Genomic DNA, 14,110 nt, shown 5'->3' with positions numbered 1-14,110 from the left:
GGACGTCATTCGGCTGAAACGAACGAACGATACATTTCATCAGTATGATGATTAACCTATCAGGTTAAAAACAACAGGTACACTTATCGCAGCGTGTAATGTAGACCCTGCGCGGGCGCAGGCGTGAAGTTCGTGCCACAGAGGCGATAGGGCATGGAGAACACTCATTCCGCTATGTTGCCCTACCCACCCTACACGTAGCGTTGGCAGAAACGTCACAAAATAATTGATAGAGTATTAGCAGGCCTGTTCATCTCCGCGAGTTTACATCGAAAACAAAACACGCACGATGGCCCACCTACAGGATACTATTCGAAAAGGCCTCACATACGAGCGAACATTGACTCACGCACGCGTATTCTTGTGTATGATGGAAGAAAATAAAGAAAATGATGTACTAAATACTGTGCAGTATTTAACTGCGTAAATAATAATAAAAACACAGAAAATACTTTTTTAAGTTGCCTCAAGACACTGAGAGGTAAATAAGTGGTTAATTAATATTATTCATGATAATTCATGCTAAATCATGTATTTCCTCCGCCATTTTCCGCAGTTTGGCACCTCACGTCACATCATTTTACCAAAGTCAGCCCTATAGCTTCGGCGCAGTGCCGATCACTGACGTTTGTCAACAAAATGGTGCTTGACTCTTGAGACAAGCTAAATTACACCATATTGTTAATGACATTGAGCATGCATTTTTTTAAATACCTTCGCGAAGTAAAACTTCTGTACGCAGTACTTATTAATATTCTGTGGTATTAGGTACAAAACTTTTTTATTTAACTATTACGATATTTTCCTGAAATTTTGATACTTCCTCATATCCAGTGACATATTTGTGGTGTCATTGCCATCCAACATAGCTTAATCAAATCTTGGCTTGATGTGACTTTTAAAGAATGGAATCATAAATCATATTCGGAATGATTGAACCTGTAATGCTCTTACCACACATACTATTACTATAAACTATTTAGGGTACTTAGTAAAAAAAAATCACTCACTATCTGCCTATGTGGCAAGAGAACGATTCCAGAATTTCAGTCTAATAAATCTAACTCTGGTGTTCTGTTCTGAGTATCTAAGAGAGTTTTACCCAAAACCGCGAAACCGCAAAGAACTGGAGTTGCAAAAACAATATTAAATATTGTGACTGTTTTGCCAACGCTACAGAAGGCTTAATGGAAGTTGTTCGTGCTGATAACGCACGCGCGCCGCTATCGGGATATGTCGGCGGATAGTTATTTGTTGAGGTCACCGGATTACGTGTGCTGCACTCGATGCACCGATCACTTAAAGCCAAAGCACACGATGCGGCGGTGGTAGGACGCTGGAGCGTTGTCCCTGCGTCATCTTACATAGAAATCTTTGACTGAACCGTCCCACCCGCCCGTGACATTGACAGGGACGCGCCACCGTTTTTACTAAGTCATGTTGATATTCAGTAGTGTCGAAGTAACGTTTGTCTGAGTATAAATTTCAATACCGGATTGATCGTTCCGAATTTTGCCACGTTGGAAAATACCTAAATGTCATTTGCAGGAAGGCGCTGCCATCAATCCCGGGTTACTGGCTACCTAAATAATAAACTACATAAAACTTTACTCAGTAAAGGCATGTCGATATTCAGTTATGTCAGACTCCGACAGTCGGAGTAACGTAATGTCGAAGTATAAATTTCCAGCCCGGGTTACTGTTTCCGATCTTTGCCATTTGACGTTTCAAAATCGTTCAACTATATCGGTGGCGGGCATACAAGTGGTGCGGCGTCGCGTCGAGCTATACGGCGAAAACTTTGGCGTTGCGGCGCCGCATCGCATCGTGTCGTGTGCTTTAGCTCTTACGTGTGCTGCAGTCAATCGATGCACCTATCACTTTCGGTAGAACTTGCTTCAGACATCGGGCTACTTTCACGGGAATGGATTTATTAAATAACTGCGATGAAACGATTGGGTTGAGTAATAAATAAGAAGCGATGAAATAAGTGCTCAAATTAGAATGAATACTTATTAATTATTTTAAAGTTAAGATGTAGCTTTGTGATAACAACGAAACGTACCGAATGCAGTATTTTGTCACTGGTACAATAAAAGGTTGATGTCCATTATTATCAATTGAATGTCCATTGTTGTACTCGTATGAATGAATCACGTACGAATCCGATTGACATGAGAATGATTTCATTTGACATCCGATTTGATTTGGAACTAATAAAGGATCCAATAAGAGTTTTTTCATTTAGTTTCATGTCAGTGTAAAATGATTCAGTTTAACCCATAGACTGACTATAATTCCTAGCGTAGACAATATTTAGATTATCTGTCAAAGCATAGCAATTAGTTATGTATTTGATATTGCTTTGTATATTTAATAGATCATATTTGCGTTATCATTCAGTTTCCCACGTGAAAATCAGTAACAACCGTGCAATAGATAAGGCGTGGGTCATGCCACTTATTGATTGATATGTACTTTCATTAATTACATAGCCCTGAACCCAAATATATTGGGAACGACAACTCATCAGGCCATGGTTATAATAGTTCTGTAGAGGAAGTACAAATTGTTGTTAGATTACTAAGTATTTACCCGCGCAACGGATGACGGTAGATGCAAATGGCCACGTACTTTTGCAACGACAGAAATAATTGGCAAGGAATAATTTCGATATTGCAAAATATATTTAGGATTAAAACCATCCAGCATGAAATTAAAATACGAACCAGAATTGTCGGATTGCTTACAAATTGGACACAGTCTGGTTATTGTTTATGTAACTATAGTAATTGGACGTGTTTGTGGTGAATCGCTCGCAATTAACTGTTTTGATAATTATTCGCGAATATTTAACCGCTCGAGATATTCTGATCGAGATTCCGCGAAAGTTGTGCAATTTATGATGCTTTGCCATTTGAATGAAGAAAAAANACTGCGCCGCGCTCCGCCGCGGAGCGCGTGATTTTCATATAAAAAATCACGCGCGCGGACGCGTTGTGTGAAGTGCCGCGCGTATTTTCTATACTATCTGAGGTACTTGCATACAATTATTAAATCTGTCGCCCCGCGCTCCGCGGCGGAGCGCGGCGCAGTGTGATAACCGCCTTATAGTTTCCGAGACGGTGCCCGTAAAGCTTCAACCACACCAACGCGTGCAGATCGCTATCGCCGGCGCGATCATAGGGAAATGACAAGTCGCGTGACTGTCATGAGTCGCGAAACCTGTCATTGGCCTTGACAGAACGGGTAGTACATCAGGTTCAGGAACGACGCCGCGTACAGGTCCGCGTACCTCACCACCTGGGGCCGGGGCAATCGTGTGTACACAAAGAAAAAACAATACAAAAACACCAATTATAGTTTCCGAGACGGTGCCCGTAAAGCCTCAGCCTAGAGATTCGGGAGCGGCAGGATCTTATGCGTAAAATCAAATAGACCGGTTCTCGAAAACAGCGGCGCGGGAGCGGGCAACGAGCGGGCAGCGCACTCCTTCTTTTGCCCACAATAATAGGAATAAATTTGAATCGAAATAAAATTGTCGCCGTTGTTCAGACATTTCGTTTGCGAATAAAAACAAATATCTCGACAACACAACCCCGAACACAACACTTCGCCGCTAAAGCGCCGCGCGAGCTGCCCGCTTGTTTCGAGAACGGGTCTGTGTTGCCCGCCCCGCTCCCGCGCCGCTGCCCGCTAAACTCGAGGCTGAGGCCTAAAGCTTCAACCACACCAACGCGTGCAGATCGCTATCGCCGGCGCGATCATAGGGAAATGACAAGTCAACCTGTCATTGGCCTTGACAGAACGGGTAGTACATCAGGTTCAGGAACGACGCCGCGTACAGGTCCGCGTACCTCACCACCTGAGGGCCGGGGCAATCGTGTGTACACAAAGAAATACAATAGAAAACACCAATGAGGGCTATCGTTTTAGCGCTCACCAGTTAGCGCCACTGTAGAGTAAGGTCCTGTCACTTGCTAGTAGCGAAGACAGTGGCACCAACTGGTGAGCGCTAAAGTGGTAGGAGGACTATCGCATTTGCACTCATCAAGATGGCGCCACTGTAGAGTAAGGTCCTGTCAATCGCCAGGGGTGCCAACTGTTAAGTATAAAAACGATAGCCCTCATTATCTAAATATAATAAAAGGAGAAACTGACTGACTGACTGACATACCAACGCACAGCCTAAACGGCTAAACGTAGGCACTTGAAATTTGGAAGGGACGTAGCTTAGGTACCGTAGAGGTGCACAAAGAAAGGAATTCCCGAAATTCCCACCCGAATTAGCGATAAAATCCTTTTGTGTGAAAAATCTAAACCGCTTAAGTTAGACGCTTGAAATTTGGCATGCAGGTACCTTAGTAAACTTAAAGCTTAGTTACAACAGGATATTGCAAAATTCCCACGGAAATGGGAGTTAGCGGGAAAAAACATTTGTATGAAAAAATCTAAACCGCGTAAGATAGATGAAGGGGGTAAAACGGGATCCACGCGTACGAAGTCGCGGGCGGCCGCTAGTAGTTTCTATAATAAAAGTTAGTATCGAGACGGCACCGTAAAGCTTCGTTTTTGTACAAGCACTTTAGTACCACTATGCGAGACGATGACTTCGTGATGACTCTCGAAAACAGCTTGTAAACATGGCTCAGAAGCGAGATGGGTCTGTAATTCTTCAGTAAGGTGTTATCTCCTTTCTTGAAGAAGAGCACCACCACGCTTCTGTTCCATGCCTCTGGCGTTATTCCCTCGAGTAAAACGGAGTTAAAGAGCCTGAAGGACCTTCAGTATCGGTGTACCACCCGCGGTCCGAGGTTATTCCGTCATCACCCGGTGCATTGTTGTTCTTAAGTTGTTTGAGAGCTATCCTAATCTCGTATAGGCTAATATCCGGGATATCTTCGGTGTTGCAAAATAATAGCAGTCATAATTTATTTACATTATCAGTAAATCTGTCGGCCGCTTGGTGTAGTGGTTCGAAACGGACTACTATTCCGGAGGTAGCGGGTTCGATTCCCGCACAGTACAAACATTTGTGTGCATGAACATATTTGTTTGTATTGGACTGGGTGTTTTCTATGTATAATAAGTATGTATTTACAAAAAAAAAAGTATTTAAGTATGTTTATATCCGTTGTCTAGTACCCATAGTACAAGCTTTGCTTAGTTTGGGACTAGAAGCGCAGTGTAAAATGTCTAAGGATATTTATTTATTTATTTATTATTTATTAAATATTTTTTCCATCACCCGTGTCGAGCGAGTTCGTGAAGCTTTACTACTCGTACTAATATTATCTACCCCTAGGCCACACACATCGCGATAACCCAAAGACTCACGCTATAGCGATATGTGTAGCTAAGTATTCGCGTATACTTCGGTGCTCTTTTTGTATAGTCGCAAGAACTTCGCTACGACGCACGCTGTGTCACCCGAATGTTATCGCGATGTGTGTGACCCAGCCTGTACCGAAATTTCGCCACTCTGTTTATCGGGGGCGTAGCTCAGATGGTAGAGCGCTCGCTTAGCATGCGAGAGGTACCGGGATCGATACCCGGCGCCTCCAATTATTTTGTCTGTTTTTCATGAAGTTTTTTACGACGTAACATTTACGTTTTACGAAAATACTATTAATAAAGAAAAAAACATAAAATTACGACTTTATGTAGACTTTACTTTATTTCATATTATACTATTCATCAGTGTTCAAAAACCAAAACATATTTTTTTTACAATTCCTATTCAATAACTTTCTAAACTGTGACAATTAAAACAGGCTTACGATCATCATTAATAAAACTAATTAATTATGTTGGGCTGTCCGTTCAAATGAAAGACCACGTCAGATGGCCTGCCAGATATGGTCACGCCAATAAGTTCGCGAGAAGCTGCAGTCCAAGGTGTCGACTGTCATCTCTGCTGTTATTCATTTTACTAATTCAGTTTCGCGACAGCACTATAAATATAAACAATGGGAGAAAATGATGGTTTTCGTATTATTTGCTTGATCTCAAGAAACACACACTATCATCATAAATCTAGCCAAAAAAACAAGGAACTATTTCTACTTGAACAACATTAAAAATGTAGACCAATTTAAATCTTCCCAATATGTAATGGCTCCCAACTTAGTCGTTATGTACTTACCTTTACAATTTAATATTTGTTTCATGTGTATTATGATATCGCTCATGCGCCTATTTCAATTGCGTAATTTATCAATTACTTGACTTGTTTTTTCTACGTAGTAGGATTATATACTAAAAAGTTTCAGCTTTTATTTTACCTGTGACGAGAAGAATGTCTGCCTGGATCCAGATCTGAACAAAGATCCTAGCATGCCGTACGCGAGATCCATCTTGTGGGTGACGTCACGGATGGCCATGCGCAGTTTGGATATGTCTGGCTTCTCCTTCGTGCTGGAGTCCAAGTCTCTGTAATAAATATAAAAAGTATAAATATATGACATTATAAAATAAGCTCACTGAGCGCAACATATTGCTGTAATACCGTGCTCATCTGTAACACGAAAAATATATCTGCCTAAAATAAGCTAGCAGTATTTTTAAACTGCTTCAACCCACTTAAAAATAAGTTCTGTGAGCGGAACATAATGCTGTGATACCGTACTCATCTGTAACACAAAAGATTTTCGGTCCAAATTGACCTACAAAGCGTTGGCAGTTTTATATTAGCTTCACAAATAAAGATATAATAATCTACTGCTTGTTTTAATCGACGAATCAGAATTCGTATTGTATGTAAAGTGTGAATGGCAAGCAATAACAAGATTATCAACCTTGTATGGTAAATAATGTGACTGCTGTTTTTTTGTTATCAGTCGTGTTGACAATCGTGTTTTGACCAAGCTATAACAGGTAGTGCAGCTGTACAAACACCTAATATGTTTCTTATAATACCCCATTGTATGTATTAAGCACGACTTTAATACTTTTTGCACACAAAATGTTTACAACTACGAACCGCGTCACACACATGAATATTGACTAATAAGTTCTTAGAATAGCAATGTTGTTAGAATACGAAAAATATTTGACCAAATTAAGATCATTATTATATTAGGAATGTTTATCTATACATTTCATATTACATAGACTTTCTGTAAAGGTATACTCACGATAGATCAATTGAGCCATGTCAAAACACCTGACCCTCCATAAATTCCGACAAGTCTATTACAGGCCATAAAATTACTCACTTGTACATATCTCCGAGCTGTATATCAAGGTTCTGAAGCTGTGCGAACAGCTGGCATTTGTCAGTCCACACGTGCAACTCCTGCACTAACTCTGGAACTATCAGGAAGGTCCTCCATCCACCAATCTTTTTAGACTTCAGGATATCTCCGAAGATGTGATCTCCGATGTAGAGGACATCCTTCCCTTTGGCGCTGATAAGCTCCGTGAACACGTCACACGACCCTGGACAAAATAAATGATGCAGAATGAATGAAGAGTTCATTGTGCGATATCGATTGTTTTGCACGCGACCGTCAAACAGGTGTTTTACAATTATACCGGCTGTTTTCTCTTTAAAAATTCAGTCACTTCAGTTGATAAATAACATTTTGTTGCCGTGTTCCACACTTTGGAAACTATTTCGTCATAATATCGGCCAAAACATTTGCTTATTGGATTGGATTGTTACATTGTTACATCTGGTACAAGAATAACAATGCCACTTAAATTACAAAAACAACCACATCTACAATCATAATTTTACTACTGCAAACTATACGAATATCATAATCTCACAGAGTTATTTATTGGTGCTTGCTAATACTCTGTAGTATGATTAATTGACGGTACTTCGATAAGATAACATACATCAACATATTTTACCGCAGCGCGTCGTCAATCAAAGATCGTTACACATACATTACATTACTCAAGTACTTTGATAACATTATTATGGAAAATAATAGATTATTATTACAAGAAGTGATAACGAATTAGAATTGACAATTTATCGGTTATAACCATTAAGTGCGTAATGACACTAAAATGTTTTTAATAACGTCTTCTAGAGACTTCAATCAATAGTAGATATAATAACAGACTAGGGCTAACTCAGCAAGTGCCTGAGGTATGGGAGTGGCACGGGAGATACAAAATAGTATTAGATTACTATTCGATCTATTTACAGGAATCTATCACACTTTTGTAATCTTACTCGGTTATTTAAAAAAAAAAACCACCTAAATGGGCAAGTAATTTCAAAGATTCTAAGATTATTTGTTCTAAACAAGATGGTAGTTGGTACAATAGAGAGATATGCAGCTTATCTCAACAGCGTAACATTCTATATCATAATCAGCTTCATCATCATCATCGTCATTTCAGCCAGAGGATGTCCACTGCTGAACATAAGCCTCCCCCAATGATTTCCATATCGCGCGGTTGATAGCGGCCTTCTTCCAGCGTCTTCCTGCTATAGATCGTTTCATTCACGAAGACGCACCCCACCACTCTCCGGTCGAGCACATTTTGGTTGGGGAAGCGCGGGGTGCGGGGAGTTTGATCCGACTAATCCGAGCGTCATTGTTGGCATTGGCAGCGTTGCAATGAGGGCTATCGTTTTAGCGCTCACCAGTTAGCGCCGTATAGTGGTAGGAGGACTATCGCATTTGCACTCATCAAGATGGCGCCACTGTAGAGTAAGGTCCTGTCAATCGCCAGGGGTGCCAACTGTTAAGTATAAAAACGATAGCCCTCATTGGATAGTTGTCCGTGAGTTCGCGCGCACACTGCAATGGTGACGCTCGGATTGTTCGGATCAAACTCCCCGAACCACCGGTTCCCCAACCAAAAAGTGCTGAGGCGTGTCATCGTCGATGAAATGAACCCTTTATGAGGTCGTCGGTCCACCTTGTCGACACACGCTTTGTTTTCCGGTACGTATCAGCTTACCTCCAGAATACACGAGTCCCTCGTGCAACGGGCCGACGTGGTGGCCCATCTTCAGGGCTCCGGTGCGAGTGTCCACCTGCCTCAAAGTGGTGCCCTCTCCGAAGAACAGCGGCTTCTTCGCGTCCACCACGATCCAGTCGAAGTAAGTCTTCCAGTTCCTGTGAGGCTCGCCGGGCTGGAGACAAAGATAAAACACGGGAGTTGTGAGATGGTCATAGAATTAGGATTTCGTAAGCATTATTTCAGCAATTTATTTGTTTGCTTGTCACATGGTCAATATTTTCTGGACAAGGAAAAAATAGGCTTTCAGAAAACCACTGTATGTTTTGATAGACAGCAAAAATTTTGGGATGGTCAACTGGGAATTTGAATTTCCAAGAAGTAAAGCAACATTGCACATACTTCCTTGCAAATTCCTACTTTCAGAAAACTACATTTCGTTTTTAGATAGAAAGGTTCAGTAATGAATACGTACGTACGAACCGATCAATTAAAATCAGAAAAAAATGTAGGTATTAAATAAGACAAAAGTTTAATCGCAGGTCAGATGAATGAACATTTTTGGAATCTTACCTTAGCGCCGTGCGGGAAATCAAACAGATAGTTCATAATTTTATCCGTAAAATTGAATTCACTATTCGTCAACAGGAACAGCTTAGCTCCGCTCTCTGTGATTCTCGAGAGGAACATTGGCAGCCTCTCATCCTTCTTCAAATACAAATCCAGGTTCTCTGTAGTCTTCTTTTTGAGATCGCCGTGAATGTGAACGTAGTCTACTGCGCTCCTTACGTCTTGGAAGATTGATTTGAACGACATTGCTAGATCCCCACATCGTACTCCCGTCTTCTCTCTACAAATGAATGAAAAATATAAATCTGTTAGCAGCCATCCATAACCCTTCGAGGCCAGCGAATTAAATCATAATGATAGACAAGCTGTATTTTCGATACCCATCGGTGTGACGTCATTGCAAATTGGCTAAATGTCAACAAATACAGTTCTTATTTATACCTAGTCTACAAACTACATTGGTATTGGAACTCCCTCATAAAGTTTACTGTGGTTATTGGCCTATTAAATTGTTGTTCTGTCAACACTCACCTCGTGTACTGCGGCGAATTGGTGAAGAAATCTATCAAACATGCTATCAAGTAGGTCTCTGGTAAGTTAAACAACGTATTCAGTACGTATACTCTAGATTCGTCTAGCGTCAAGAATTTGTTAGGATATAATTCATACACCTGCGAGCTGAAATGAAATAATAGATTAATTATACTGACACAATCATGTACTATATTATCAATGACACGTCATGTTAAAACGCATTACTTACTGCTTTAGAAATTCGAATCCATGCACGCATACTAAAATGTTTCCGTATGCGTCTACCTTTAACAAGTTACCATATAATGTGTCAAACCATAGGCCTCTGTAATAAATAATACATTATCATTTGTATCAAGGTAACATCTTTTATATTTTATATTTTTCAATGAAGTGAAACGTACCTTACTGGAAACGAAGGGTCATATTCAAATTCTAATATTTCACGAGGATATCCCTTGTGTACTAATCTTTCTTTGGTTAAATTAAATCCTAACGTTTCATACTGCGGTGATTTGTATTCTGTAAACAAACATTATAAATAGAAGAGATACGACTAAAATAACAGGGTAAACACGTTTCTATATTTATATCTTAATAAATATTCTAGCGACACGCACCTGCCAATGTGTAGTCCATGTCAAACCCATAAAATTTAACATTTTCTAAATGTAACGATCTGTTTACAAATATTCTGAAACAAAGAAAGGAGTGTCGTTAGTAAGGTTAGAGAGATTTGGAATGGTATTATTAAAATACCAACGAGCTGGAAATATGACAGAAATACGAGTGGGTATGTAACGAGGTGCGCGTGTCGCCCGCTATCGTTTTACATCGATGATACATTAGCGAGTCATACAAAAATAATGTCTAAAACTAGAACATCGTTGAGTGTAGTAAATACGACTTCTATTTATGGAAAACCTTTTTTATTACAGACTGCCAGCCGATTACAGCTAACATGCACAAGCGCACGTGAGACGAATTTATATCTAGTCCACGCTATTTGACTGTATAAAATTAAGAAGCACACTTTATCACCGATTTGAAGTTCGTATTTATAGCTGCTGTTATGTATGTATGTATGTTCAATTAAAAACATGACAAGTAACTCGTAAGTAATAAATTCAAAATGATTTCTTTTCAGTAAAAATATGTTTACAAGACCGTTGACGTGTAGATTTAAGGCGATTGATAATTTCCTTGAACCTTAACAGCAGCAATTACTACATCGAAACTCTTGATTGCACGATAAGTGGTTTAATAGTTCAGCTGTTAGGCGGATGGATGGGCGAGTTAGAGATGGTTAACTCATTCTCGCACGCAACCGATCTAGAGCACTTCAGATAACGATTACGTCAGATTGATGCTCTCAGCCATGATAATAAGCGCGAGGAGCACGCAGTGTCTTTTTCCATTCATAACAACGGAAACCCCAACACGAACAGCGGATTCCTAATTATGTAATGGAAAGTTTAGTTCAAGAAATAGATAAAATCATCAGCCACCTACACTTTACGCTGCATAATGCTCTCGGAAAATTACCAAGAGAGAGTTAATACCTTGTAGTAAAAAATAGTCAGCCGTTAATCTTGATGAACCTAGTGATCAGACTTACTGTCTAGACGTTGAGATTAGATCAGGAACAGATTATTAACGGCATGCAATAATCAAAATGATATCTGCCAAAAAGTCTGTCTTTGAAAACAGAGCAGAAAGTATTTTAATCGAAGCAAGATAAAATTTAAGGTGTTGGTTAGTTAAAGCCAACCATGAACTAAGAATGCCAAGGACGTTCTGTTACGTGCGTGTTTATCGTCACACAATTTTACACTAAGCTTGTAGCTTGGTGGTGAAGATTTCTCTTCAAGAGCACTGTCATAGAAGTAGCAATAATTTCACAAACGAAGTTCCGCGAAAACTCATTACGAATGTTGAGAACGGACAGACAGCAAAGTAAATTAATAATAACTACAATGTCAGAGTGTATATTTTTGTTACCTGCCATTACCTATGCGAAAGCTTAGTCAAATAACACGGGAGTTAAGAGCTACTGACCTACTTGCTTTGTTCGGCCGAATGTTCGTGACAGGAAATGTAAAATTGGAAACGTGGCGGACATAATAGTTAGTGTCGTCAAATATACATGATCCTCATTAATTACATACAGTGATCTGCATAATATTATGCACCTGGTTAATCCAGCTGGAATTTGAAGCGTCACCACGTAAATATAAACGACATTGAGAAACGTGAGGCAAAGTGCTAATCCAGATTTAAACATTGGCGCCGGTGGGTGTAATGTTCAGATTAATAATGAACCCGAAGGGTGACATCGCACGCGCAGCGCTCCATGTCTTCCCGACACAGAAGAATTCCAACAGAATGCCAATACTGGGTAGATCATTTACACCTACCTATTACTGATGTATACTAATTGGAAGATTTTGTCGTGTCCGTGTGTCAATTTGAATTATTGTCTCGATGTTATGTTGCTACCTCATTAGCACTGAAGATCATTTACTGCGAGTAAACATTCCCGATATATCACCTACTCTCGTTAAACCGATTTACGAAAATACAGAGAAAATACTAATTAATTTCAAATATAGAAAGCTTCCTTTTCCTTCCGTTTTTACAATCGATCAATTAGTGATAAACTCGAAATTATGAATCATAGATCTTTCAATGCTTTGCGTAACTCCAGACACATTTAACACGAGCTAATAAGGCACAATTTGTTCAGCTAGTAAGTAGTATAACGTTCTTAATTAGTTTTAGGTGGGTCGTGCAAATTGTTTTTGGCCGATTCCATTTTATTTCTATGACGATATAACACGACAACGCTAAAATAATACAGTCAAGGATATCTTGTAAACTTACTCGTTGGGTGCTGCCGTGTATCTGTCGCCTTTGCCGTAAGAGGAGCCGTTAAGCAGGACGGGGTCCTTAGGCACTTTTACAGTTCCGTTTGCCATGGTGTCTTGAAACTTCATGGCATATCACTCACAACAACAGTTATTATATTGCCACCACGCTCTGCTTGCTTCAGCTCAAACGAGTCTTTATCGGCGTAGCCTACGCTTTCGAATGTAATTAACGGTTAAGCAATTCTCAGTATAGTTACCTATATCACTCACTAAGTATAAACAAAATAACTTGATAAATTTAGAATTCGTGTCGACGCATGCGTTGCTATGATTGCAGCATTCGCGTCGGAAGCGTTTGGACTGGATATCCTTGACAGTAACAAGGTTAATAGACCGGTTTCAGCTAAAAGAGTTATCTTGTGTGATGAATAGGTCGTAGATTGTTATCTACCTACTATCCACAATTCAGTGAGATTTAGGCCCAAATCATAAAATATACAGATATCGACATAAAAAGATAAAATTATATCCATAAAAAATTTCAAGTCTTGTTCTGAATATTTTTGCATAGCTAAGAATATGATTAACATACATTGAATCCTAAAAATAGGTGGGTGATTAACACAACTTTTATGGAATAAAAATTATAATGAAGTTATCATAACGGGCACTGCCCCACGTTGGTATTTATTTCTTCAAATCTAGACAGAATCAGACGAAGAAGGTATCGTTGTGTTGATCTAAATGTCGCAGTTTTACAAATTCACTGAATTTTATTGTGCTTTTTTATTTTGTGCAAAGCATTACAGTATAGTGTGGTTACAGGAAAAAATATATGGTATGGTTTGTTCCTGTAACACAGTTAAATTTAAACTAATATTGCTAAGTGTAGATATTATAGGATACACAGATAGGTATCGTGAATGGGCTCATTGGGGGCCGGGATGGGATGCAGGGCGCATGGGGGAACCGCTGCCAGCTCCGCCAATCAATATAGCACTCAAACCCATAACAGCCGGCTAATTTGACCAACGCATTCGCTCACTTGCATAAGGAAAATATTCATATCAACCTCGCAGATAGAACATAAAATATTCCGTGGCGAATTCATAATAGGTAGTATGTATGTAGGTGATGTAAATAAATAGGTACTGAGGTTTTAAATTTTAAATGATAGCCAGATGAAAACAAACGAAGACAAAGAAATA

At 39.7% G+C, this 14,110-nt stretch overlaps 1 protein-coding gene and 1 non-coding gene across 8 annotated transcripts in view; one reads left to right on the top strand and one right to left on the bottom strand.

Annotated features, from left to right (window-relative positions):
• Nt5b (5' nucleotidase B) overlaps positions 1 to 14,110 on the bottom strand; it is a 29,258-nt gene that overhangs the window by 5,655 nt on the left and 9,493 nt on the right. For 3 of the 7 annotated variants that reach the window (XM_028307162.1, XM_028307161.1, XM_028307160.1), the window contains 8 exons: positions 10,653 to 10,726; positions 10,437 to 10,554; positions 10,262 to 10,357; positions 10,030 to 10,176; positions 9,502 to 9,778; positions 8,929 to 9,103; positions 7,218 to 7,440; positions 6,285 to 6,432 (listed from right to left, as the gene is read on the bottom strand). In XM_028307162.1, coding sequence (XP_028162963.1) covers positions 6,285 to 6,432; positions 7,218 to 7,440; positions 8,929 to 9,103; positions 9,502 to 9,778; positions 10,030 to 10,176; positions 10,262 to 10,357; positions 10,437 to 10,554; positions 10,653 to 10,726 — 1,258 coding nt within the window. Of the gene's footprint in view, positions 1 to 3,783; positions 3,866 to 6,284; positions 6,433 to 7,217; positions 7,441 to 8,928; positions 9,104 to 9,501; positions 9,779 to 10,029; positions 10,177 to 10,261; positions 10,358 to 10,436; positions 10,555 to 10,652; positions 10,727 to 12,915; positions 13,172 to 14,110 lie in introns of those variants that run through there. The other 4 variants (XM_028307163.1, XM_028307164.1, XM_028307165.1 and 1 more) reach the window with 4 other exon arrangements.
• Positions 5,492 to 5,564, top strand: TRNAA-AGC (transfer RNA alanine (anticodon AGC)). The gene has a single exon. It is a non-coding gene; the product is annotated as a tRNA-Ala (tRNA).

This window comes from Ostrinia furnacalis, unplaced genomic scaffold (genome assembly GCF_004193835.3).
Source record: "Ostrinia furnacalis isolate ACB-3 unplaced genomic scaffold, ASM419383v2 OfSCF2102, whole genome shotgun sequence".
NCBI lineage: Eukaryota > Metazoa > Arthropoda > Insecta > Lepidoptera > Crambidae > Ostrinia > Ostrinia furnacalis.
Note: the sequence above shows the minus strand (reverse complement) of the source record. Positions and strands in the feature narration are given on the sequence as shown.